The sequence below is a fragment of the Schistocerca gregaria genome, chromosome 4, assembly GCF_023897955.1.
Source record: "Schistocerca gregaria isolate iqSchGreg1 chromosome 4, iqSchGreg1.2, whole genome shotgun sequence".
NCBI classification, from domain to species: domain Eukaryota; kingdom Metazoa; phylum Arthropoda; class Insecta; order Orthoptera; family Acrididae; genus Schistocerca; species Schistocerca gregaria.
Window position 1 is genome coordinate 675,293,980 of NC_064923.1, and position 27,455 is coordinate 675,321,434.

Sequence of the window (27,455 nt, forward strand, 5' to 3'; positions counted from 1 at the left end):
TGAAAAAGTACTGATAAAGGACAAAGTTCATCTAAACGAATGCCATGGTGATTCCTTCAAATGTGATACAGCAGTTTTCTTCCCAGTGATGTACTGTGTTTGGCCTTCCATGGAAAAATGCTTATTTTATTTGGATTATTTCTTTACCATGAAATAACTCAAGTTTCTCATGGAACTTCACTGTGAGTTTAGTGCTAGTGCATTGTTAATATGTCTCAAGGAATCTTAGATTTGTTCTCCCCCCATCTCTCCCTTCATTGAAAAAAACCAGCAAAGATATTTTATGTTAGTAACAAAGATTATGCTTCAGTTCTCTCTTCTATTGTTGACAAGTTCTAGATTAAAAATTGACCTAGTAAAATGAACAGTACTACTTCAAATTTCAGAATAATTTTCCAGAACCAAATCTTGTGAACATTTTGATTAAAATTGGAAACATATTCAATAAATGTAATAGTTAATACAAAGGATTTCTTGTTCATTGTGTCTTCTGTTTTGATTGGGCAATACATTGTCAGTTCACAACTTCCATATAACTGCTCAGTATGAAGAGTTGTGATTATATTCCTTAGAAATGGCTATTCATTAGCTTCCTCCATATTATTAATGTTTCCAACAGGAAGATGTTTTGTGGTTTCTCAAGTCTGTTATTGCGAACGATGGCCAATGATATCAGCATCAGCTAATGGTGTTTGAATGGTGCATAGCAGTGCACCGCCATCCATCTGTAGTACAGATGTGCACCTACACAGTGATTGCGCCAATGCCAATATGTGCAAGGAAATCGCAGCAAACTTGAAACATACAAAAACAAGCCAACACATCACATTATAATTGATGATAAACAGTTATACATAAACATATCAGCATAAATTACAAACATTCAATTTGCACATAATGTCTTTCTATGACATGCATCCAGACCCTGAGGAGAGAATATGCCAACTGGGTATTAAACCTTAGTCTTTATTCTTCCTGTAATTTTTTGCAAATCAAAAGACCTGTGAATTGTAGTGTCTATAAACTACCAGTTTCAAAGATTCAGTACAGTTACAAATTCACTTTTAATTGTTACCAGCACAATACTGCATTTGTAAATTTCTTGTTTAAATGTGCTGCTGGTTGGAGGCAATGGTGTTTAATAATACTGTAACTATATAATTCAGCACTGGTTTCGTGTCTACAATGAATAACTTTATTTTATCTCCCCCTGACAATCAAGGGAACTACCAGTCAACTTTGAAGACGCTTTACTAACCACTTTATGATAGCTTTCTCCTACCTACAGCATAATTAACTAACAGGGTATAGTTTCTGTGATATTTGTACATATTTTTCTGTTAGGCATTCAGATGCATGTGAATACTTGGTATATTCACATTTTTAGTAGTTTTTTACACTGGCTGCTAACAAAAGACAGAGTGTCAAATTGAAAGTACAGTGCTACTGGAAGCTTTAAGAACCCAGAGCCGTCCAGCTTTTTGAGTTGCAAGGACAATAACAGTGCATGGCAAAACAATTGAGATTTCGCAACAAATGGCTCTGGCTACATTTGCTACCACGTAGTATCCGTTACATGTTCTGACATTCTTCAAACTGACCCTGAATTGAATTGTTCGTTTTTGTTGCAGGGTAGAATTTGAGTTTGGTTTGTGAAAATCATAATTATTTTTTTGTGTGATAGGGGACCAGCTGCCTTCTCAGGCCCATTGCTGGATACACTTTTGAATGTGAGTCTTATCATATTTAGTATGGGTAAAAGAAGGAAAAATGATGTGGGGTGTTTCCTAATATTGTGCTCTTTCCCCCTCTTCTATTTAATAGTGGTAAACAGATTACAGTGCTCTCAATTTACATAAAAGACAATAATATTTAGGTGACTCATTCTTTCATGGTAAAATCTATAGAAGTTTATGGATGAACCAATGAAAAAATATGTAATTCAGTCATTCATAACTGCTTGCAGTTTTAGTTTTGTGACTTTTTTTTCTTTCTGCCAAAACTAGCAATTGAGTTTTACTCTTCAACTCTTTTGTTCTAGTTCTTAGTTACATTCCTCATTTTTGTTACAGGAAAATATGTTTTCATTTGATGTCGAAAAAGAAAAATATGCCCTGAAGCCTATGAATTGTCCAGGACATTGGTAAGTAGGGAATTGTGCATATAAAGTACCTAAATTAGTCATTGTGATACTGATATGATGGCAGAAATTATGGATGAAATAGGATAACTATATCATATCATACACACAACTAAATACTTTAAAATCAAAGGTAACACTGAAACACCATGTTAAATCAAAGGTAACACTGAAACACCATGACGGTCATGGCCAAAATTAGTGGTTTGGGCAGCTTCTGCAATAATTGCCGTCTCAATATCTTTTGTAATAAATTATTGGGTATAATCATTTACTGTTCTTGAGACTCTGTGTTGTCAATTGACAAAGAAATTAGAAAATTGTACCTGCTAAAAGTGCAGCTGCTTATAACATTACAGAGGTACAAAAAATACATTCTAAGCATATGAAGAATACTTAATATTTATTAGTTAAGGCATTTCTATCATCTTGGTCTGTAATTGTTATGCTTAACTGACTAAAACACAAATTCTTCTTTTGTTCTTACATCCATATATCAAAGGCACTGCTGTACGATTATTAGTTAATTACTTCAGTTTTGTAAAAGATATTTTAGGTTAAAACAAATACATGTAAGGTCATCATAGTTTTGCAGTGAATATTTACAAACAAACTCACTTTTCACAGCAAAATGTTCATGCAAATTCAGTGTGCACTGCTGTCTCCAGTGTGTCTGAGGATGCTTTGTCTCACAGTAAGCGTATAGTAATACTCGTCAAACATGTTGCACACAGCATCAATGTTTTGGGGACAACTGTTGCAAATCAGCGTTCATGAAATTCATCACTGACAGACTACCACTACATAGAAATTCTGCTGACCAATTGTAAACAAACTTTTGTGAAGGTTATAGATTACCAAGAGTTAAATTAAGTGATTCGAGGCATTGTTGTTGAACTTGGCCTGTACGTAAATCATAAAAAGTCCTTCCATCAGAAATCTTCATGAAAAAGTTAAATTTTTTTTTACAACACTGTTTCTTTTAACTCCCAATGCCAACAAATTATTCAACCAATTTTGACAATAACAATGACAAATTTTAAGACAGTAGTAACATCACATGACATTAGTGCCATCTATTGCTCATTTGTAAAAATTCAAAGGCAGCAGTTGTATAAGCTAATCAATCTGAAAATATACCTTGGTACTATGTGAGGCAGCTACACATTTCATTTCTTGAAAATTTTCTGTGGATGTTGCCGCTCACACAAACTACATATCTGTGTAATTATGGTACAAAAAAGATTTGGCAGAATGTAAATAATACTGATCCATAGTGAATTTTTTGCGGAAACCAAAGTAGAGAGTTTTTATAGATTTTGATGCATTGAACACTAATATCATAATTAAAATTGTCTCCTTACTCAGTATTGGAACTTTGTTTCACATATATTGCTGCTGTAATCAATAGGACATATACAAGTAGTCCACTGCCCTATGTACTGCTGTTCCGTGGGAGAAATCTCCTCGTGGAACTGGCCACCGTGCTCATACGTGAATGCACCACAGTGCTCAGGGAACACATTTTCATCTTCAGGGTCATGATGCAGTCGATGGCCTTATAAGGGTGAATGAGTTTTTCTACGAAGTTCCTGTAATTTCCTGCAATTGTGGAAGAACAGTTTTGTTCAGAATCACAAGAGGTTCTTTGTCAATAATTTTTGACCCAGGCTCCAGAGCTGTTCATGGAGGCCATTCCCTCAGTGTGTGATGTTTTTCTTTTGCATGACTGTCCCACTCACACAGTAGCAGCCTGCTTAGTGTAATCCTATTTGCGTGTCCAACAACATTGCAGTGAATTTAAAGTCTCCACATACCAGCCATTCATGCTTATTGTAATTAAAACAGTTTACAACTTTCAGAACTACGGTGTAACAATATTGGTGTCAGGTTATTTTTGAACCATCTATAAATTGTCTCCACACATCTGGTATGTATGTAATGGTCAGGTCTTCCAACAAACTGTCAGAGTCACTGCTGAATGTAACGTTGCCTTCAGTACTGAAATGACACTCAGGTTTTTCAGATGATCCTGAAACACAGACAAACATACTGTGCCAGAGAGGAGATTTCGCTGCTGCAGGTTGAGGCCCAAGATTTCGGATTTATGCTTTGGAAGATCTAAATCCTTAATCAGATCACTTGAGTTCACAATGTGTGGTTCTCCAGGTGTTAGTGTAGGTGTAAATGCAGGGTCAGTGTAACTGACAGATGGTTGCGCTTTTTCAGCTGTATGTGTCAATTCAGCATCATCGCTATCACTGCTTGATATTGGTACAAGTAGGGGAACAGGAACTGGCAGTCCTTCACCATGAGCCACAGGGTGAACGCTAGGTGGGATGTCAGGTATTGAATATTCCTCTTACTCATTGTATTGGCTCGTTTCCTCAAGGGAGGTATCGTACTAAAACAGCAGTCAGGTGCACAGTTTGTAGGTCCACATCAAATAGCAGGCACACCAAAATTCTTGGGAGCGTTTTTACCATGCATCCAAACATTGTGTAGTCAAACATAAGGTGCAATACACAAGTGGAGTCCACAATTTATCTTGGTCTCTTTCTTGGCACTTGAAATACAAGGCATATGCTTGTTTCACTGCTTTAGCCAAGGGCTGCCTTCTTGAACCACAAAAAACATCTGCACAAATGTAACAAAAATTTACACACACACACACACACACACACACACACACACACACACACACACAACAATAAAATTCTTCAATTCCAACACTTCACTACATATACCTTCATTGCCAACAACTATAACACTCTTTCCAGTCACAAGTGAACTAATGCAGCACATGAACATACAGCCATGACAAACAACAGTTAAAATCGCATCAGGTTTCTACTGGCAATGCTGACGTGACCTGATGGTGCACAGGAGTGGCTGTGTGAAGCACTCTTGTCAGATTATACTTGAAGTGCCCCCCCCCCCCCCCCCACACACACACACCTATGCAGCTTCATAGTGCCAGTTGGACACACTCAATGTTGAGAGTGCCATTTATCACATGGATTGGGGGGGAGGAGTTGTGGTGGGTGGGGTGCGTAGACGAAGAAAGAGGTGGGAAGTAGGGGGAAGTGTTGGAGAGGATAGCTGGAGGCTCGGTGTGAGGCAACAGGTGTGCAAGATGGAGAGGCAGTAGAAGCACAGGACAGGAATTCAACACACAGGCATCAAAACTCGTGTTGGTGTGGTGCTCAATGACAGTGGCTTGGTGGTATGGATTGGGAGGGGTGACAGGACAGAGGGAGGGGAAACTGTTTGGTGGAGTTGTGCAGTTGTGCCCTAGATCATTAAAGGATTTATCTGAAAGGAGCAAGTTTTTCAAACTTATTATTATTATTTTTTTAACTTGTCAGCAACTCAATGCTTTTACTCTTTGGTGACTGAAGACTCCACTTGTAACAGACGTGGATTATGAAAAAGAAGATCATCATAAAACTTTGGTGGTATTGTTCATTTCAGCTTAATGTTCGACCAGCGCACTCGATCCTGGCGGGAACTGCCACTTCGTCTAGCAGACTTCGGAGTGCTACATCGGAACGAGTTATCTGGTGCGCTCACAGGGCTTACCAGAGTGAGGCGCTTCCAGCAGGATGATGCTCACATATTTTGTACGGTGGAACAGGTTAGTCAGAGGAGTGATGATTTCTGATGATCAATCATATATCCAATTTCTCAGATTGTATTCTGATTGTTTTCAAATAATAGACAATCGAGGGTGGAATAATGACAGTATTATGAAAAGAATAGAGTTTTTACCCATAATATAGTGGAGATGTTGAGTCACAGACGGTCACAACAAAAAGACTGCTAAACACGTAAGCTTTTGAGCAAAAGGTCTTCTGAAGGATAAAACACACACACACACACACACACACACACAGAGGAGTGCGCGCGCATGCTGTCTGACCACTGAGGTCTTTTTGACGTGCCTCTCTGCGGCTCACCATCTCTACTGCATGGTGAGTAGCAAACTGCCCTATTCATAATGTTGTCAGTGTGTTTGTTTTGTTATATCTATAACAATAGGTTCCAAAGATTATAACTCAGGCGTAATAGGCCTTATTACAGAAATATCTCATGTCAAATATGACAGACTTTAGTTCCATCAGCTTCTGTAATTGTCATGTTTTATTTTGGATGACTGGTGACACGTAAAGCTTCATTTTCAATAAATGTTTCAAGCCACATACTTAATATTGATTGTGTAAAATGAAACTTGCAATATTAGATTTCGGCAGCACCACAAATGTGCTTTACAATAATTCCTTTGTACCTTGAATGTGTTCAAATGCTTTACTTTATAACAGTCATATATTCCAACACAAAAATATTTTAACTGCTTTTATTGGAAAATGCTTTCTTAACAAGCTTTGCACTTTTTGGCATCTGAGGTGTTAATAACTAGTAATTATTTTTATAGGCTTTATTCTCTTATTAGTGGCTGGAACATTATGCTATTGCTTCTCTTTAATGCCAGCTCTGAGCTCATATTGCTTTTTTTTGTAATGCTGATATTGGCATTCACACTAAAAGCATGATTAGTTACTCTATTTTTTCAGTCTTTTTTTTTTAATTCCATTCTTTGTCAGGTAGTTGATATTTGTTGACTTCAAAGGCTCATTGGTTCGTATATTTCATCAATCAGATCTTTATTAAAGATACCAGGTACACATAATCCTGCGTGGTTATCAGTATTGCCATTTCATTTTTAAATCATCCCTTCCTATCATACCACCATATTGTGTGAATTTTTCAAAAGTAATTTCAAAGCTGCACTTTTTAATCCCCTTTAAAACCTGAAGTTCACAACCCACAGCCATTACCACCCCCTGGCATTGGCAGCAGACGGTATTCTTTGAAATTCATGGTGATGAAGTGCAGTAAGACAAAGGGAGCACTCCATCAGTAGCCCATCAGCTAGTCTCACTGGAGTAGCTACACTTGTTTTGTGCAGCTGTTATAACTTTTGACCTACCACTCACCATAAATGTGACAATTCATACAGATAAACATTCTGTATTTTACATCTCAGGCAGTAATTTATACACCATTGATGGAGTATTCTGCTTCTCTGTGTTAGTGTTCAAGTAATAAATTGACCCTCAAACCAAAAACAAGGAGATAAATGTTCTAAAATATTGCTGCATCTTGCTCTTTTGTCTGACTGATCAGTCACATAACTCTCCTTCCTTTTAGTTTTCCAATAATGCATTATATCCAAGACTTCCTGAAAGTCCTACTAGGGTCTTCATAAGTAGGCACTACCACTCCAGACTCAGCGGCATTGAGTGGGATATAGTAGACCTTTCATTGCCTTTTGGTTTTCCAACCAAATATCTTTCTTGTTTCTTTACTTTTCTTATAGCAAAAATGATTCACAACATTTATTTATCATTTGCAAATACCACACAAAACTGTTGGAGAGAGATGTACATTATAAATATTCTTGAGCTTCAAACAACAATACTTCTCCTCTATTAGTCCTTTGCTCGGAGGACAAAGCATAAAGAGCAACATGAGTTCCACTCAGAATTATGGCAAAAGTCACGTATATACTGAAGAGATTCCCTGTTATTTTATTTTACCCTCTATCCTCTCTTCTGTTTACTTTCTGCTTTGTCATTATCTCCTTTAAATATTATTTCATTTTTAAAATCACCATCATCATTATTCTTATAGTCATCCTTGCCCACCACCTAAGAGCATTCATTCATTTCCATTTGACTCTTTCATCTTCTATTTACTTTTCTTATCTGCCATCTACCAATACCTCTGTGCTGATAATATTATGAATTTGAATCCTTACTTTTGAGCTTACGTTGCTAAGGGAAATTTTTGTCATTTTATTTTCTCAAATGTAGGATTTGGGGCTATTTTTCCTTCCATCCAATGTGTAGATATACCCCTCCTTTCCCCATTTTTTTCTCTCACCTGAAAAAGGTTTATATTGCTAATACCTTTTTGCCAATTCCTTGTTAATCCTTGTAACATTATGTGATTGCCTTATCATTTTAAATCATTCACTAATCGAGCAGTCGTTCGGCAACAGCTACAGTTAGCAAATAATGTTCTGAGAATGTAAAAGGTGAACAACCTGTGACATGACATGTTTATTGTCGGAGCGCCGTCAGAGATGCAGTGAGTTATTGACTTTGAAAACCGCGGCGCGAAAAATGGACAGAAGAAGAACACTTTTACACATTCTTTTGATGTTCCCAGATGTCTCTTGTAACTTGTGTCGGACGCGCATGTCTTGCCGCCGAATTATTATCGTTAAAAGTAATACTATTTTAGTGTAAAGTAAATGTGTAATACTAAAAGTGATATACTGCTTAGCAGTAGATTTACTGTGCGACGTGTATGTGAAAACGTCAAAGGAATTATTTTCATTTCGAGAAGAGAAGTGCCAGTCAAAACGGCATCCATGTTAAATTCTTCATTGCAATGTAAGTTAATCTATTAATTGCCATAAATTCAGAGTTAAATGGAACTAGTGTATGGACTATTTATTTAATGTGGAATCTATGTCTCACTCCTTCTTGAAGTTATTTAATTTTCTTCATGTTTCTGTCAAATAGAGAGTTCACAGTAACGATTTCTTTCGTCGAAATCGGGCGGAAGTTGTATGCAGCAAAATATTTTCTCCAAGCCATATTCTACTGGTAAATGCATGATAAACTATGGTCCCTTAGGAAGTTCATGTTGAGCTATCCAAAAATAATTATATTTTAAATAGGAATTGACTCTCTTCTGCAATGCAACTTCCAACTGATCAGACGATCCAACAAGAAACAGCCGCACACGGTCGGCGTTCGCAAATATATTTCCACCGCTGATTATAGCTATATGTTACAGCACAAAAGTAAACATATTGTTATAATTAGCGACTACAAATGGGACATTTATAACTGTATGTTTATGTATACACAATACGTAAACATATCGTTATGTCCTCTAGTGTAGTAAATTAACTATCTACAGATGCTTCTTCTAATAAAACATTAGATGCTTACATTGATAATGTGAGATAGAAATAATTGTTATTGAAAGCATAAATACCATGTGATTTTTATCTTATCCCACACACATGTTAAAGCGAACAAAAAATGAATTTGAATTTTTCCTGGTGTATTGAAAAGCTATGCTGGACTGGGACACAAGCCAGATCCTTTGCCTTTCGCTGGCAATTGCTTCACTGACTGAGCTATTGAGGCATGACTCACATCCTACACTCATAGTTTCACTTCTTCCAGTACCTTTCCCCTACCTTCCAAACATCACAAAAGCTCTATTGCATATCTTGCATGATTAACACCCCTGGAAGAAAGGATCTTGCGGAGAACTGACTTAGCCTCAAACTTGATGATTGTTTACAAAACGAATTTTCACTCTGCAGCAGAGTCTGCGATTTGGGACTCCAACCTGGAACCTTTGTCTTTGCCTTTCCAAGGCTATTGCTCTACCAACTGAGCTCTCTACACACGACTCATGATTCGTGACCCTTGATCATATAAAGTTAGAAGGAACATCTAACTACTAAATAGTAGGGCTAATATATCAATGAAAATAATTAGTGTTTGAGAATATAATATAATGACTCGATATAAATCTATTCACCGTGCAGCCCCAGGAGAAAAATACGTAGACAATTTATGGAAATATGCGAGCTTTCAAACTCAATGGCACCCTCTTCTGGCAGAAGGGATGAAGGAAAAGGAATGCCAAGGCTTGCAAAACGGGGAGATTTGTAGAAAAGTAACCCAGAATCATGGATGAGGGGAGACTTATTTGACAAGATGGCAAGTGTGGCCAATTCCCCTGACCCAGGGTTCTGGGGAAATGGGGAGAGCTATGGAAACATTTCCCAGAAGCCCTAGTCAGAGGAGATTCACCTTCTTATACTGTTGATAAGTGTCCTCTGACCCGAGGTTCTGGGCAACTTTTCCGCAACTCTCCCATTTTGTAATCCTCAACAGTCTTTTTCCTTCATCCCTCTTCTTTCCCCTTCTGCCAGAATAAGAAGCCACTTACGCCAAAAGCTTGCACATTTTCATAATTTTTTGTGTGTTTTCTCCTGCTGCTTCTTAGGGAGTAGATCTTTTTATCTGTTTGTTTATATTGCACTCAACAGTAGAGTGAAAATATAGAATAAATCTGACAAATCTAAGAACATGACCATCATGTGTGAAGCAAAAGTAAATGTAATTGGTTAAAGACAGTTATGTGTCAACAGTTAGCCAGTAAAGTTGCACAGTAATCAAAATCATGGATAATACAGCAGGGCAGAATCAGGCTCGAAAATAACAGTAGTGGTAAGGGAGCCAATCACAAGCTATAGATACAGAATGTAGTGGGAATATAAATATAGGAGAAACTATAAAGTGTATAGTCACAGAGAAAACAAAAAGAATGGATAAATAATAAGTTAGATTAAAAATATATTTGCTTTTTTTCTCATATTAGTTTTGTTTATTTCATCTTTACAGATTCATAATGAGATGTTAGGAGCACTAGACTTCCTGAGATCTGTATATTCAGTTTTTGGATTTACTTTTCAATTAAGACTGTCTACTCGACCAGAGAAGTTTCTCGGAGAAATTAGTATGTGGAATGAAGCAGAGAAGGTAAGAATACATTTCTTAATGTTAGCAGAAAAGTTTAGAAACATTTTGTAAGTTCATCCATTTTATTACTGCTGTTGCAATTTCAGCAATTGGCAGAGAGTCTGAATGCTTTTGGTGAACCTTGGAAGGAAAACCCAGGTGATGGGGCCTTCTATGGTCCTAAGATAGACATAACAATAATGGATGCATTACGGAGGTCACATCAGTGTGCTACAATTCAGTTAGATTTCCAACTACCTATTCGATTCAACTTATCATATGTCAGGTAATTTTTTTGTAACATTGAAAACTATAGTCAAGTTCACAAAGTATGTTCAGTGTTCATGCTTATTTTAGCCAATCCTCAAACTTGAAGATGATAGTCAAGACATAACAGAAAATGAATCATTAGAGAAGTTTAGAGTGCTTCACTATTTTCAGTGAGTCAGGTGACAAGAAGAGGCCAGTCATAATTCATCGTGCAGTCCTCGGATCTGTAGAGAGGATGATTGCCATTCTTACAGAGTCTTATGCTGGGAAGTGGCCGTTTTGGCTGTCACCAAGACAGTGTATTGTTATCCCTGTTGGTCCGTCAGTAGATGATTATGCACACAAGGTAAGTTAACAACACATCTTTTTCGCTGTTTCCAAACTAAATAAGCTTCAAAATGCAACCAGATTCAGTTAAAATTAGATATGTAGCTTACATCTTTGGACATAGAGAATAGAAATATATCAAGCCACACAACAGCTGAATGCATAGGCTACTTAATCCACCAGATAAATATCATCTAGTACTCTTTAAAATTCCAAGATTTTAAGTGAAACATTGAAGTTAACCATCTATTGCCTAATGTCTATAAATGCAGAAATACTTTTACATGGGATTTGGATAGTATGTGACCAATATAAAGACTTCTTTTATTGTCTGTGATCAGTGAACGCAACATATTTTGCTGACCTCAGTGACTGCAAATGGCAGTGATTTTTATAGTTTCAAAATGGAGAAAGCTCTTGGAAATGGTGCCAAGTGATTTCCATTTTTGTAATCCTCATTTTTTTCTCAGTATGAACTCAAAATATGTGCTTAAGATATTTTGTAGAGTGCCTAAGTGGATGTAAGAAGGTTTATTTTGTAAGTGCTTTGTTATTTTAGGGGGGAAATGATGAGATCTAAGTTGATAGTTCTATAGTAGTTGCTATAGTAGAGTGTACAGTAAACAGTGTAAATGTGAAAGAATTCTCATGTCATATTTGAGAGTTACAAATGTAGATGAGTGTCAATGAAAATAGTCATTTTTTTTTAAATATAATGTAATTGGATAGATAAAAATTATTCTCAGGAAGCAGTGGCAGGAGAACACATGTATAAAGGTATTAAAGTTTACAAGCTTTTGGAGCCAGTGGCTCCTTCTTCTAACAGAAAGGTTGAAGGGGAAGGAAGAGTGCTGAAGGAAAAGGATTGGTGAAGTTTAGGAAAAGCTGTGTGTGGGCATTGATTTTAACCACTGGGAAAAGTTGGAAATTTGTGCCAGACCAGGATTTGAACCTGCATGTCTTGCTTATTAAGCAAATGCGCTGATCACAGTACTACCCAGACACAGTGGTCAACACAACTGTATGGGCTACCCTAGCATGTCCATAATCAGACATAAATTCTCAACTTAGCCACACACTACTGATGTAGTGTGCCTTGTATCATCCTCATTACTGCAGTATTCACCGATTCCCATAAGAGATCGAGCCTTGCGTGTATATAAAACAAAGATTCCAAGACTTACCAAGCGGGAAAGCGCCGGCAGACAGGCACATGAACAAAACACACAAACACACACACAGAATTACGAGCTTTCGCAACTGGCAGTTGCTTCGTCAGGAAAGAGGGAAGGAGAGGGAAAAATGAAAGGATGTGGGTTTTAAGGGAGAGGGTAAGGAGTCATTCCAATCCCGGGAGCGGAAAGACTTCCCTTAGGGGAAAAAAAGGACAGGTGTACACTCGCACACACACACACACACATATCCATCCGCACACACACAGACACAAGCAGACATATTTAAAGGTAAAGAGTAAGGGCAGAGATGTCAGTCGAGGCGGAAGTACAGAGGCAAAGAAGTTGTTGAAAGACAGGTGAGGTATGAGCGGCGGCAACTTGAAATTAGCGGAGGTTGAGGCCTGGCGGATATCGAGAAGAGAGGATATACTGAAGGGCGAGTTCCCATCTCCGGAGTTCGGATAGGTTGGTGTTGGTGGGAAGTATCCAGATAATTCGGACGGTGTAACACTGTGCCAAGATGTGCTGGCTGTGCATCAAGGCATGTTTAGCCACAGGGTGATCCTCATTACCTCAACCTCCGCTAATTTCAAGTTGCCGCCGCTCATACCTCACCTGTCTTTCAACAACTTCTTTGCCTCTGTACTTCCGCCTCGACTGACATCTCTGCCCTTACTCTTTGCCTTTAAATATGTCTGCTTGTGTCTGTGTGTGTGCGGATGGATATGTGTGTGTGTGTGTGCGAGTGTACACCTGTCCTTTTTTTCCCCTAAGGGAAGTCTTTCCGCTCCCGGGATTGGAATGACTCCTTACCCTCTCCCTTAGAACCCACATCCTTTCATTTTTCCCTCTCCTTCCCTCTTTCCTGACGAAGCAATTCTGTGTGTGTGTTTGTGTGTTTTGTTCATGTGCCTGTCTGCCGGCGCTTTCCCGCTTGGTAAGTCTTGGAATCTTTGTTTTTAATATATTTTTCCCATGTGGAAGTTTCTTTCTGTTTTATTTACATCATATATATATATATATATATATATATATATATATGTGTGTGTGTGTGTGTGTGTGTGTGTGTGTGTGTGTGTGTGTGAAAGAACATATAAATAAAATATATTTAAAAATCAGTTGGTTTCCCATTGTTATTCAGTATGCAGGTAAAAAGAAAGCAGAGAAGTTTCAATTTATGCTGTGATTTGATATTTGTTTTATTTTTTCAACATGAGGAAAGAAATTCACTATTTCTCATGTAATGAAAAGTGGAAGTGTGATAACTTATTCATTCTTGTTATCGTAGGTCTTCATTCTCATTGTTGTCATAGTCGAAGAGCAGCTCAATCATAGTTGTAGGAAATCTTTCTATTGTAAAGTGCTGCTTTGCATCAAACAGTGGAAGGCCTCTCAAATGCACATACTCTTCAACAACTTCTGCCTTCGTCAATATCAGAGTCCAAAGATCGAAATCTGCTCAACATCACCTGTACTTGACCAATATTGAGTATTCATCTGCCCCAGTAGACTGCACCTGAAGGCAAAGTGAGTCCTTGCTACTTGTGAGCAATTATCGCCCAGCTCAGGGTCAAAGGCAGTTGAAGTCCCTTGATTTTTGTCTTTCATTTGCCATCATAATAAACAACTATAGATTGAATTGCATAAAGATGTTTTTCATTAGTTGAAATGTTGAGAGGATCGTCGAAGCAAATGAGAACTTCCAGAGCTTGCTAACTTTCATAAAGCTGAGCTTGATGTGTGTAGTGAATCTTGACAATTTCACCTAATGTGCCATTGATGAGATTGGCAGTAACTGAAATGTTACCCTCCACATAACTCAGGTGCTGACAGTGCCTTCCTGATAAAAAATTCCTCATCTGCACCAAATCCCTAAGTGCCCTTCATGCTATTGATCATGTGTATCTAGCCGAGAAGTATCTTCAGTTGATTCATGATACCCTTTTCCACTTACATAGGCAGGGAAAGGATTTGTCATTCTGCTGGGTATTCAGGGTAATGAAGTAGCAGATGAAGCAGCTAAGGATACCTGTTTGGAAGTTACAGTTTCTGAATGTGCTGCCCCTGTCCATGTAGTTAGTTACCTTGCTATTGAGACACATCATCATGCTTTTGTGTAAAGTGGAGTGCTTAGGGTTGGAGAGCAACAAGCTGAGGCCCAGGAGACCAATAACATGACCATAGAATTCCTCATTCAGGCCACTGCAATGGGAGCAAGTACTTATAATGCCTCTTCAACAGGGCACTGTCTGCTCTGACACATGAACTCCTCCTTCGGAAGGAAGATCTACAGGTGTGAAATGCTTGTGATATATAGGTTTCTGTATGCCAAGTTGTAACTGAAAGTGTTTTACACCATGCCATGAGGGTCGTAACCCTTTAACCAGTTGACCTTCCCTCTATTTTAGGTGTTGATGAATCAGATGTGGTTCGTGTTTTAAACTTCTGTGTGATGGTCTGGTCTTCTCAATAGTGTTGTTGGTAGAAGGGTTTAATTTGGTTCTAGGTGGTTGCTTCAGCATTTATTTTCCAATTGATTGTGCAAGCACAGTTCCTTTTTCCACTATTGTAGATATTGCGTGGTTATAGTGTATGCATTTTATTTTTATGTTTAATGTGAAAGTGTGAGTGAGAGAGTCCCAGGATAACTGTGGATTCCATTTTAAAATGTATGTTCTGTTTCATGCTTCTAACAACCGATAACCACAGTTGTACTCTTTGAATTGACTACAGGCACTGATGGTCTCGTCATTGAGTGCCCTATACATGCCACCACCACCTTGGGTGCCAACTACAATACTGATTTCATCAAATGCATTGGTTTTTTTGTTTATGATGCTTTTACAACACTGGCTTTCCTGTATCCTCTGACTTCTCAGAGTAAATATTGATGGGACAAACTTAAAAAGCTTTTCCAGCCATTTCTTCAAGCCCCTGCTGGTTCCATGCACTGCACTGAGCATTTGTTGGATGAATGTGAAGCAGCTGCTACTCACACTCTGATGTCAAATCAATAAGTGCATGTAATAACTCAAGAGGATAGTTTTCTGCAACTGACAAGTCAGTGAAGACAGGCGGAACTACTTCCAGTTCTGTTTTGTTGCATTTCACTTGAGAAGTAATACGATGACTGATCAATGATTGTTAGCATCTTGTGCATTATTTTTCAGCATCATCGTTGACAGACAAACTGTTATGTACCATCAACTTCCAAATCCTTTTGTTATCTGCACACCATACAAAAGGATGTGTAAACATTTGACAACTGCAAACACAAGACTGGTCAAGTAAGTGTCAGTGTGTGCAAAGAATTTTCTCGCTACTATTTCAGGTCATTCCTTGCTCCTGGGTGATTTTTTACATTCTTGGTCCTTCTCACATGCTTCTCTGCCTTCAGTGTTCTGAAAGGTCATCCATGTTTACTTTGCGTATTTGATGGTCGACCACACTTACAAACCTCAGGTGGTGCTTCAGACAATCTATAGTCAAGTCAGTGTAAGAAGATCCATGATAGTTAGCAGTTTTCAATTTTGAAATGATAACAGCTGCAGGAGAAACAGTAGTCATCTATAGAATTGCAACAACACTGAGACATTACCATAGAGACATTTACAGAATTGCTTTCCTATTGTGGTTCCCCCCCTCTCCCCTCAAAATACGCTGAATTCAGTATGTGGTTCGAAGGAAACAATTTTGATGGTTAAATATCACTTCGATGTAACTTTTCAAGTGCAAAATGTCTAGGCTTTATAGAGTTGAACATTTTAGCACTTCATTTACATAGGTAGCAACAGCAGTTCATGAAACATTTCAATTCTCTCTCAAATCACTAAACTTTTCTTAGTTATCATGATTTCTTTTGCACAGTTAAATCTTCTCCTGCGAAACTACACCTCACTGTAATCTATTTGGCGCCCCATTTGTCCATTTTCCTCTCCTTTGTTTGGCTATGAAAATTCAGACACGAATCCATAGTCTATTTTCCTTCAAATAACTCTTTACATTTTTCCTAATTATCCAGATATTTTTAAAGCAATTAAATATTTTTTTCTGCAGAACTAGATCTCACACTTGTCAGTTAGTTACCCCATTTGATATTTCTCACTCTTTGTTTTGCTGTGAAAATTAGGACAAAAATCTATTGTGCAGTTTATAGGGAGTCATGTTTTTGTTACACACAAACATTTGTTTTTTGTTACATACAAACATTTGGCCAAAGAAAGACCAGGATTTCTTTTGTCCAGCAAATGAGACGAAAGGCCAAAGGAAATACAATTATACAATGAATAAATAGAAATTTAGCAACGACCGTCCAACTCGTTAAGTCTTACTTCCTGCTCTCTCTCTCTCTCTCTCTCTCTCTCTCTCTCTCTCTCTCTCTCTCTCTCTTCTCTCTTCACCTCTACTAACTTTTCTTTCTTCAGTAAACATCACCATGTATGTGACTGCATCATCTTGTTGTTATATAGACCAGTGTTCTGGCCATTGTTAAAAATGGTCAAAATGTTTGTGCAAATTATACAACATTACAACGCATTCAATCTGTTTAAATGTATCAAAGGAAAATTCAATCAGACTACTAATAAATTATAGAACAGAATTGGTGACCAGTACTTACTTCGAGGTGGAGAAGTGTAGAATACTTTTGATAGGCTTGTATAAAAATGTAAGTGACACACTGTGTAGCTTTATGAACTAACGGTTCCTTCCTCGAGGAGGAGAGAGGGGTGAGATGGAGAAGGTTAAGAAAGAAGGCACTCAAGACCCCAGGGTGAGAGGTATCCACTTGTAGTGAGGACTAGGATGAAAGGAGACGTGTCAGAGATGGTATGGTGGTAAGCACTGTTAAGTTTTACAAAATGTTATAAGAAATGGAAATGGCCATTGAAATGTATGGTCGCACATATCTTCCCTTCCTTGTTTTTTATGGTATCTTAATTAGGTTTGCGTCTGTTGACATATAGTACTGCCCCTTATTGGCTTGTGCACTACATGTATTGTGATGCCTGTTCATTATGAATGTAAGTGTTACCTATTTCTTATTATTGTCTAATGCTAATAACAATGCCACCAAAAAATTTATTGTATTTAGTTCTTATATGGATTTGGGGAAATGTTGCTGCCACATTAATCATATCCTTTTATTTAAAGGTGCAGAAAGAGATTTATAATTCAGGCTTCCTGTGTGATGTGGACGTAGATCCAGGTGATACAATGAATAAGAAAATAAGAAATGCGCAATTGTCCCAGTATAACTTCATTATGGGTGAGTATACTTCTATTGAAACTAGAAGTAATTGTATTTGATTGTAACAGCTTATTCACATGCATTGTAAAGCTTTGTCTTCGAAAAATTGTGATTAAATGAAACCTTAGATACCACTTTGTAAACTGTCAACCAAACTGTGACCTTTCCACCTAATCTAGACTTTGGGCAGTGCTACAGATCACTTTGTCACCACAAGTAATATTTCATATTCATATTAGTTGGCTTCGCCAGTTCACAGTTAGCTTGTCACCTTTCATTATAACTTACACTTTGGGCTACAATACATACTTGCATCAGTCTGTCATCATAACATACATTCAAAAAATAATATATATGCAAAAAAAAATTGTCAGTGTTCTGTTCTCTTTCTGTTTGCATGCATATGATGTCATGCGACACAATACATTACATCATGGGATGAAGCCAGTGTCTGGTACCAAGGGGTTCAGTTGGCCCAAAAATTGTACACTTTTTCACCATAATATATCATATTAAAAAGGCAAAAATATGGAATGCAGACAAAAATTAGCATGGCCACATGTAAATGGAAATATAATAGTTGTGCCAAGGCTATGATATTTAGTGAAAGAGAGAAAATTAAACTTTTGGTTGACTTTTTACTACATTCCAACCCCCCCCCCACACACACACACACACACACACACACACACATTTTTTTCTCCTTTAGTGATTTTGTACTTTCCATTTGTAGTATTCTTGCTCATCGTTGTAGGCAGTGCTGTTATCAGGTGTACTGTTTGTGCATACCTCACAACGCAAAGTAAAAGTTCCAGTACTGCATTCCTACTTTCAAAACCCCACAAATGCTTTCCAAGGAATGCTATTCTAGTAAGATTTTCTGGTGAGCCTCTGTGAATTTTAGAAAACAGAGAGAGCTACTATCTTAGTGATGTGTGCCTAAAACCTGCATGTAACAGTGTGTAGGTATATGAAATGGAATGATCACGTAGTTTTTGTCATATGTAAGGCATGTGGCAGAGTTCAGTTCATTGGCAGAATACTGGGAAAATGCAGTTGGTCGATGAAAGAGAATGCTTGCAGATCACTTACACATTCCACCTTTGAATATTGTTCAGGTGTATGGTCTTCGTTCAGAGTCTCACTTTGGCATACACTACATTGTTTATGTATGAAATCACGCACACATAATGTAATGAATGACGTAATGTTGGTTAGAATTTGATTTGCTATCAATGTTACAGTAATTAGAGATAAAGTCAAATTCACTTTGGAAGGGAGGGGGAAGTTAAATTTGTGCCTTATTAGAGAAAACATTTTGACTTTTTTTTCCCTAAACAGGGTCGCTCCAAGTTCTAGAAATCAAGGAATTTCAAACGTGTCAGCGAAATCAGGGAAATATCAGACAAATTTGACACGAAAATTGAAAAGAAAAAACAAAAACAACAACAACAAAACACTGGAATATCTCATTTTTTTTTGAAAGAAATGGTTTGTTCACTGAGATGTCATGCATCATCGCTGGTTCACTGAGATGTCATGCATCATCGCTGACCTGGTGTAGCTGAGTACATGCATTGCTTCCCTGTTTCCTCATTCCTCCTACTTCTCCCCTTCCCACCACTCCCCTCAGCTTTCGGTCAGTGCTGCCACCATTTCTTACCACTACCCTAGCAGCTGTGTCAATAGGTAGGGAGGTCTGAGGAGTGGTTTCTTTGGATCTGATCCTCAGAGATTGTTGACTCAGCAGATGTAGATGACAGTCATGTGTGCATGAGTTGTGTCTCATGATTGTGTGAATGCATGTGTGCACTCCCATTTTCTGATGAAGGCCATGGCTGAAAATTTAGTTCTCAGAATGTGATTGTCTTTTCTACGTACTTGTCTGCCGTTCAGCGATCATATTTACAGTGAGTTCCTACCTATCCTCAATATTATTGATTCTCAGTGTGTTTGGACAAGTTATTTGTTGCATGGATTGATCACCGTGGTCTCTTTTAATCAACATGGTGTCTGTAGCTCTTGAATAACTGGCCACACGAGTGAATTTTCAGGGTGGGCCAAAACCACAGGCGATTTCTATGTGTATCTCTAATGGATCAGGCCTGCCGGTCTGAAGCCCATTGTTTCCCACGAATGTGCAGGCCCTGTCCATCAGATTTAGTCTCACTGTGGTGCTCCATGGCAGGCCAGAGGCCACAGGCTATGGATTTTAGGAATTGCGACTGTCTCGCCACAAGTACATTGTACCGTGCAGCATTGTATAAATGTTTTATTTATTGTAGTATATTTTGTCACTTCGAGAGTTATATATATATTAGAAAGTATGGACAATAAGAAGAAGAAAATTGTGGCAGTCACTGGCAGTTTGTACCCTAAGTACTCTTATATTTCTCAAAAGAAAAATCACACAATACCTGTAAAATAATAGGCTTAACACCGTGGGTAATAACACAATAAGGATAACATAGTAGGACCAACATTTTATTGGCGCTCACCTGTTAGTTTACACAACTTTTCTCTGCCTTATACACTTCTTGCCAAGAGGTCTACTTTTTTGTGAGGCCACTTCTAAAAACAGTGAAAGTATTATAATTCTGCCTTGCGATTCCAAGGAAATGTAAATTTTTGTCACCAAATATGTTTCGTTTTATTGAAATATAATAACAGTAGTCTTAATGAAACACATGTACCATTTTGTTTCCTTTCTGTACGTAAACATAGTTCAGTAGAAAAGACGTTGATGTTAAATTTTTGCTCGCGCGGGGGGAGAAATACAGAAGTCCTTACATATTTTTGAGATCTCAAAATGCTGAAACTTCTCTGGAAATCAGGGAATTTAAATCAGAGAAACTTGTGGCCACCTTGCTAAAGCAGTCGAGGAAAATGATGAAACCTAAATCAGGATTGCCTTAATTTGAGCCCCACTTCTCACATTGCCTTGCGAACTGCACTGCCTCACTAATTGCCTAAAAAATTTAATTTAAAGATGTTAAATCATTAGAATACTATCGTGGTGAAATTTCTCAGTGAATTCCTGTGGTAGCACTATTGATAAGATTTGTAAGTGGTAGGGAAAGCTTATCAGGTATCAGTTCATTGAACGATGGCTTTAGTAAACTAGACAATGTGTATTGATGACTTAAAGAAAAGAAACGCAGACTACTTTAAATCCCATCAGATGCAGATTATTTTACTACAAAGATGGAGATGAAAAAATCCCTCTGGTCATTATTAGTTTACCGTATTGTCCTGCCTCTGATATTTTCCCAATGTATGCCAGATGTTGGCCTTACATAATCAAATAAAGGAAATCTAGAAGCCTATCTGAAACAGTTCTGCAGGATTACTGCAAACAAGAATTTATATCTTTCAGAAAATCAGGAAATACATTATTCTGTAAATGCTCACAAATACAGTTCAGAGAAAGTGGGTGACGGGAAGAGCTACCAAGACCACGATAATGAATATTTTAGTAGTACTAGCTATGAATTAAAGTGCAGTTAGTGAGGCTGACCAGGAGGGTTAGTGAATGGATGTCAAATATCTTATTGAGGCAAGGAGTGCTGAACTATGTGAAGGTCATGAACATGGATAAATGTTGTCGTCTCCAACCATTCACTTTAGCTTTTCAGTGAAAACAGTCAATGCCTCTACTGTGTGATGGGTGGTCTCATTTACTCATTAATTATTAACATACTGAAATTAAATACCTGTATATTGGTTACCACACATGTTCAAATGAATGGTGGATTTGTATTTCTTACAGTTGTATGCAAGTATCTAGTACAAAATATTCTGTTATTGCTAGTTGAAATTCTTGATTGATACAAACCCCATTTTATGAAAGACAAAGCACAATTTCTTATCAGAAGCACATCAAGTAAAAAGCATACAGGGTAATAAAACAAGACACTGCTCACTGTGCCCTTAAACTACCTCCTCACACACCACTGCAGGGAATCTTTACAATAATAATACTGTGTAAGGTGCATCCTTGTATCTCTTGTAGGGATGTCTTCAGCTCTTCAGACAGCTGTTAGAGTTGTAACCTCATGGACAATCATACAGGGTGTTTTTAAATGAATATCAGGGTTTTAATGCTTTATAATATTTATTATATTAAACATACAGTTATAAATGATATGTCAAATGAAAGAGCAACTCACAGTTTTACCAAGAACCTTACAAATGTTCAATGTGAGCACCATTTGTCACACAGCACACATAAAGTCTATAGCCGAGTTCTTCCCAATTTCTTAATTCAGGGAGGTCTGCTGGTAGCAGAGGCATGTTCACACAACCCTTGATGAAGCCCCAAAGGAAAAAATTGCATGGCGTTAGGTCGGGTGAACGTGGAGGCCATGCAAAGCAAGCCCTGTCATTGGGCCCCTTGTGGCCTATCCAACGCTTGGGTACAGTGAAGTTCAACCAGTCGCGTACTTTACTATTCCAGTGAAGTGGCTCACTGTCTTGCTCAAAAATGAAGTTCTCTGGCTCATCTTCCAACTGAGGGAAGAGCCATTGCTCTTGTGTGTCAAGGTAAGAAGTGCCAGTTACAGTAGGTTCACCAAAAAAGAAAGGCCCAGAAACTTTCCGCCAGGATACGACACAAAAAACATTCACTTTAGGGGAATCTCGTTGCATTTGTACCACCTCGTGAGGATTTTCTGAGCCCCAGATGCGCACATTGCGAGTGTTAACATGTCCACTAAGGTGAAAGGTCAATTCATAACTGAAGACAACATGATGCAGAAAATCTTTGTCATCATGAAACAACATTTTGTTTGCGAAGTTGGCATGTAATCCATGGTGTGCCAGCTTTAGAGTCTGTAATAACTGTAAATGGTAAGGACATAGTTGTACACGTTTTCTTAAAACTTTCCAAACAGTCGACATGGGAACTTGTAATTCACGACAAGCCTTCCGCACTGATTTCTTTGGGCTATGAGTGAACGACTCTCTCACTCGCTCAACAGTCTTTTCACTAACTTTTGGTCCTCCTGCGCTCTTCCCTTTACAAAGGCAGCCGGTATCTTCAAATTGATGATACCATCTACGAATGTTGTTATCATTTGGAGGATCACAACCGAACTTCAGATTCGGTCTTTGCAAACTGCAAAACACAAAACGCTTTCTGTTCACTAGTCGCCATATTCGCTACTACCGCTGTCTAGTGGATTGCAGCGTAAATATTGCATGCTGCACATGTGCACTGGTGCCAAACACAACTGTTTGAGTTGCTCTTTCATTTGACATATCATTTATAACTACAAGTTTAATAATAAATATTATAAAGCATTAAAACCCCAATATTCATTTATAAACACCCCGTATATTAAACCCATATCTTTTCCCCATAGATAGCTGGGTGCAGTGACAGCAGCCACATAGTATAATTATCATCTCATGAAATTTGTTGTTGGCTCTAACTACAGTAACTAGCAAACATGTAACATGGTTGGGGGGGGGGGGGGGGGCATGTTGTCATACTTTCTGTGAGCAATATCGTTTGTTATACAATCCAATGGAACAGTGATATAAATTATCCCAGAGTAAAAGATCATCATTTGTAATGCACACTAACAGAACCAGAAAGTTTCCATATGCGGACACTGAGGTCATACTTGCCACATTATTATTCTAAAGTAACATCAGAAGCAGTGACTGTTATTGACTCTGTAGAATGAGATGCCTGTTCCACACTAGAAACTAGTCCTATGTAACCTCCATATGTGAACATAAACATTATATGTTGCTTGCGACACAAGCCTCACTGGAGAAGGAAGTGCCCATGTTATGGCAGACAAAGGCCTTTGCATGAGCACTTTTATTGTGGGGTAATTCACATCACTGTTTCATTTTACTATATAACAAATGATCCCACTCACAAAAATTGTCTCCCACCATTTGGCAGCAGTACGCTAATCACTGTATTTTGTTATGGTCTGAAGAGGGCTTTTAGATATGCTGAGACTAGTAATCAGTAAAATTATATTTGCAGTCATGACTATTGAGGATTTTTCTGAATCCACAGCTTTAACCCAGTAGACTGCTTATCCCCAGAAATGACCGTGTCAGATAATAAAAAATTCAGGAGGTGTGGTGCTCTAATCACCTTCTAGCCTTCAAGGTTCAGATTTTGCTTGGTTTACCTTATTCCACTTTGGCAAATGCCAGACATTTACCTTGAAAAGTACGCTTTCAGTTTTCTTCCCCCCATTGTTGTGTTATTCAATTTTGTACTTTCTCTCTTGTGACCTCAACATCAATGGAACATCAGTCCCTAAACTTAATCACATTTCTCCTTCTTAAACAGAAAATTATCAACACTCCCCATTATGCAATCATAATGTGTTCCAGAAAGCCTAAAAAAAATCCAGCCCCAAAACCAGCTGACCTGAAGGGTCAAGTAATAACCGTAATGTTAAAAAAAAATGTAAAGATTTGTTTTACAATTGAAATAAAATTCCACAATTGATTTGTATGTGTACAGGCACATTACTACCAGCTTGCTACACCTTGAAATCCCATACCACAGAACTGTAGCATGCCATTAGAGAAGCCAAACAAAAATGGCCCAGTCCATTGATAAAGTGGAAATTGTTCGAGGGTAGTCATAAAGTTTTATACTATAATCCTGAAAAACGAAGAGTCACGTTTGTTTGCATATGTACAATGTATGATCAAAAGTAATGGGAATTTTCATTTTTCTTAGATAATCTTTATTTATTAATCAACATCAACTTTATCCCCTACAAAGTAATCCTCCTCAGATATTATACAGTTGTGCCAACACTTTCTCCAATCCTGGAACCACTTCTGGAACTCACTTTTCGTTATGGTGTTCAGCTCCATCAGTGATTCTGTTATTTCGTCAATGGTGGCAAAATAGAATAGAATGGCAGAGGGCCATGTCTGGAGAATATTGTGGCTGTTGTTGTTCTTGTTTTTTTTTTTTTTTTTACGCTTAAAAACATGTTTAACCTTTGCAACTATCAACAATAAGGTAAATATTCAAAACAGTTGAAAATGCAAATATACATCAGGAATGTGTGTACCAATAAGGTAAAAACATATTTTTTTAAATTACATGTATAAAGCCTACAAAGTTTAAAAAAATCGTGTTACTTTTTGGTCACATCTTGCATAACTGCAGTCCTCATATCCACTTAAATCCCTGCACTGCAGTATTGTATGAAACCCCTAGAAGAGGCAAAACAATCCTGCAGCCTATCTCATGTGTATGGTGGCCTGCACCATTTTGTTTTGACTCTTCTAGCAGTGTGCTATAATGCTGTAGTGCAGGGATTGAGGTCACACATGAAAACAAACAAAAGATTAATTATATAAATCTTCCACCCCAAACTGATAATTAAAATTTAATGACAACCCTTATGCTGCAGACTGTTTTTCTCTCTTCTCCCCAGAAACTGTGACTTGTTTGCATTAATTCCTTTTTTGCTTCAATTAATAGATGTAGAATGAGTTGGCAAAAGTCATGGGATAGCAATATGCACATATATAGATGGCTCTAGTATTACATACATGAGGTATAGAAGGGCAGTGCATTAGCGGAGCTGTCATTTGTATTAAGGTGATTCAGGTGAAGAGGTTTCTCACTTGATTATGGGCGCATTACAGGAATTAATAGACCAAAACAAATGCTAGTTGGAGCTAGATGCATGGGACATTCCATTTTGAATGGTAGGGGAATTAAGTATTCTGAGATACACAGTGTCTAGCTTGTGCCAAGAATATCAAAATTTTAGGCATTATCTTTCACTACAGACAACGCAGTGGCCATTGGCCTTCAGTTAACAACTGAAAGCAGTGGCGTTTGGACAAGTTTTGACATTAATGGGCTACGGCAGCAGATTACCGACATGAGTGCCTTTGCTAACATCACATCAGTGCCTGAAGTGCCTCTCCTGGGCTTGTGACCATATCGGAACCTAGATGACTGGAAAATCATGCCCTGGTCAGCTGAGTGCTGATTTCCGTTGATAAGACCTGATGATAAGGTTTGAGTGTGATGCAGATCCCACAAAGCCGTGGACACCAGTTGTAAGCAAGGCACTGTGCAAGTGGGTGGTGGCTCCAAAATGGTGTGGGCTGTGTGTATATTGAATGGACTGGGTACTCTGATCCAGCTGAACTGATAATTGATTTGAAATGGTTATTTTCAGCTACTTGGAGACCATTTATCCATTCATGTTCCCAAACAACAATTGAATTTTTATGGATGACAGTGCACCCTATCACCAGGCCAAAATCATTCGCTGTGGATTTGAAGAACATTCCAGTTATTTAGAGTGAATATTTTGGCCACCTAGATAGTCCGACATGAATCTCTTCAAAGATTGATGGGATATAGTCTAGAGGTCATTTGTGTACAAACTCCTGCACTGGCAACACTTTCGTAGTTATGGATGGCGGTAAAGCCAGCATGGCTCAGTATTCCTGGAGGGCTTCCAGCAACTTGTTGAGTCCATGCCACATCCAGTTGACGCACTACGTTGAGGAAAAGTGGTCTGACACGATATTAGAAGGTAGCCCATGACTTTCATCGCCTTACTGTGTACCTGTTACGGCTACAATTTTCAGTGGGAATTAGAACACTGTTTTAGGTCTTTTCAGGTTTCTACTTTTCAGTGTGTCAATATTCCTACAGATAATGTTGAAACTGGTTACACAGGAAAAAAATTCAGTTTGTGGTATTTACTGTAGGATAAAATGTAGAAAAAATTATTTTATGTAAGTACATTAGTGAGCACGTGAGCTACTTATTTAAATGTGATCCATGATGTATTTATATGCCAAATAAATGCACAAAGTGTGAGAACAAAATTAAATTTTGCATTGTTAGCGCAGCATCATATGCAGTAAATTTGAAAGAGGAGAGAGACACGGTGAAGCCTTATACTCACCACTCTCATCTGAAGTGTCCTTTCTGCCATTCTTCCCTTCACATAAATTTATACCTTTTGCTGTGTACTGTGTATGTTCTCTGTCTCTAATTTTGCCCTTATGCACTAGTGATGCGTTAGGCTAAATGTTTTCTTAGAGAGGAGCTATTTTTTACTGCTCCTTGTGTGATATTTATCTGTTGACTCATCATCAGACAATTAAAAAAAAACTACTCCCACCTGTATTTTGTGAACTTAATATAAAACTTTGCTCCATAAAAGTCTCTCTGAATAGTTTGTGTGTGTGTGTGTGTGTGTGTGTGTGTGTGTGTGTGTGTTTAATTTCCAGTATACAAGGATACAAAAATATTCCCAACTGAGAAAATTGTTGAAAAAATGACAGTTTTCAGAATTAAGTAAGCTCTTCTGAGTTGACATGCTATCCGTTGGCGAACTGATCAATTTGTAGAAATTATGTAAGCGCATTCATATGGCTACTAAAGTACCAACCATTCAAAATTTTGTCCACTGGATATCATCGGAACCAATGACCTTTAACAAAATAAGATAGGGCCACGTAATTAACATAACATTATCCAAAATTCATTCAATAATTAAAGAGACAAATTATTCTGGGGAAAAAATTGTTAGTAGGGAAAGTTTGGTACTTTTATGGCTTACAGTTGGCATCACTATGATGAGTCCTGATCAGCTGATGCCTCAACATTGTTTTGTTTATAACCTCAAAAATAGATTTCAAGATGGTGA

General features: G+C 37.9%; 1 protein-coding gene across 9 annotated transcripts in view; it reads left to right on the forward strand.

Moving 5' to 3' along the window:
* The window catches only part of LOC126268086 (threonine--tRNA ligase 1, cytoplasmic), a 136,943-nt gene that overhangs the window by 102,709 nt on the left and 6,779 nt on the right, over nucleotides 1-27,455 (forward strand). For all 9 annotated transcript variants that reach the window (XM_049973591.1, XM_049973588.1, XM_049973590.1 and 6 more), the window contains 6 exons: nucleotides 2,073-2,143; nucleotides 5,615-5,777; nucleotides 10,642-10,779; nucleotides 10,866-11,044; nucleotides 11,200-11,374; nucleotides 17,682-17,796. In XM_049973591.1, the coding sequence (XP_049829548.1) occupies nucleotides 2,073-2,143; nucleotides 5,615-5,777; nucleotides 10,642-10,779; nucleotides 10,866-11,044; nucleotides 11,200-11,374; nucleotides 17,682-17,796 (841 nt within the window). The remainder of the gene's footprint in view (nucleotides 1-2,072; nucleotides 2,144-5,614; nucleotides 5,778-10,641; nucleotides 10,780-10,865; nucleotides 11,045-11,199; nucleotides 11,375-17,681; nucleotides 17,797-27,455) is intronic.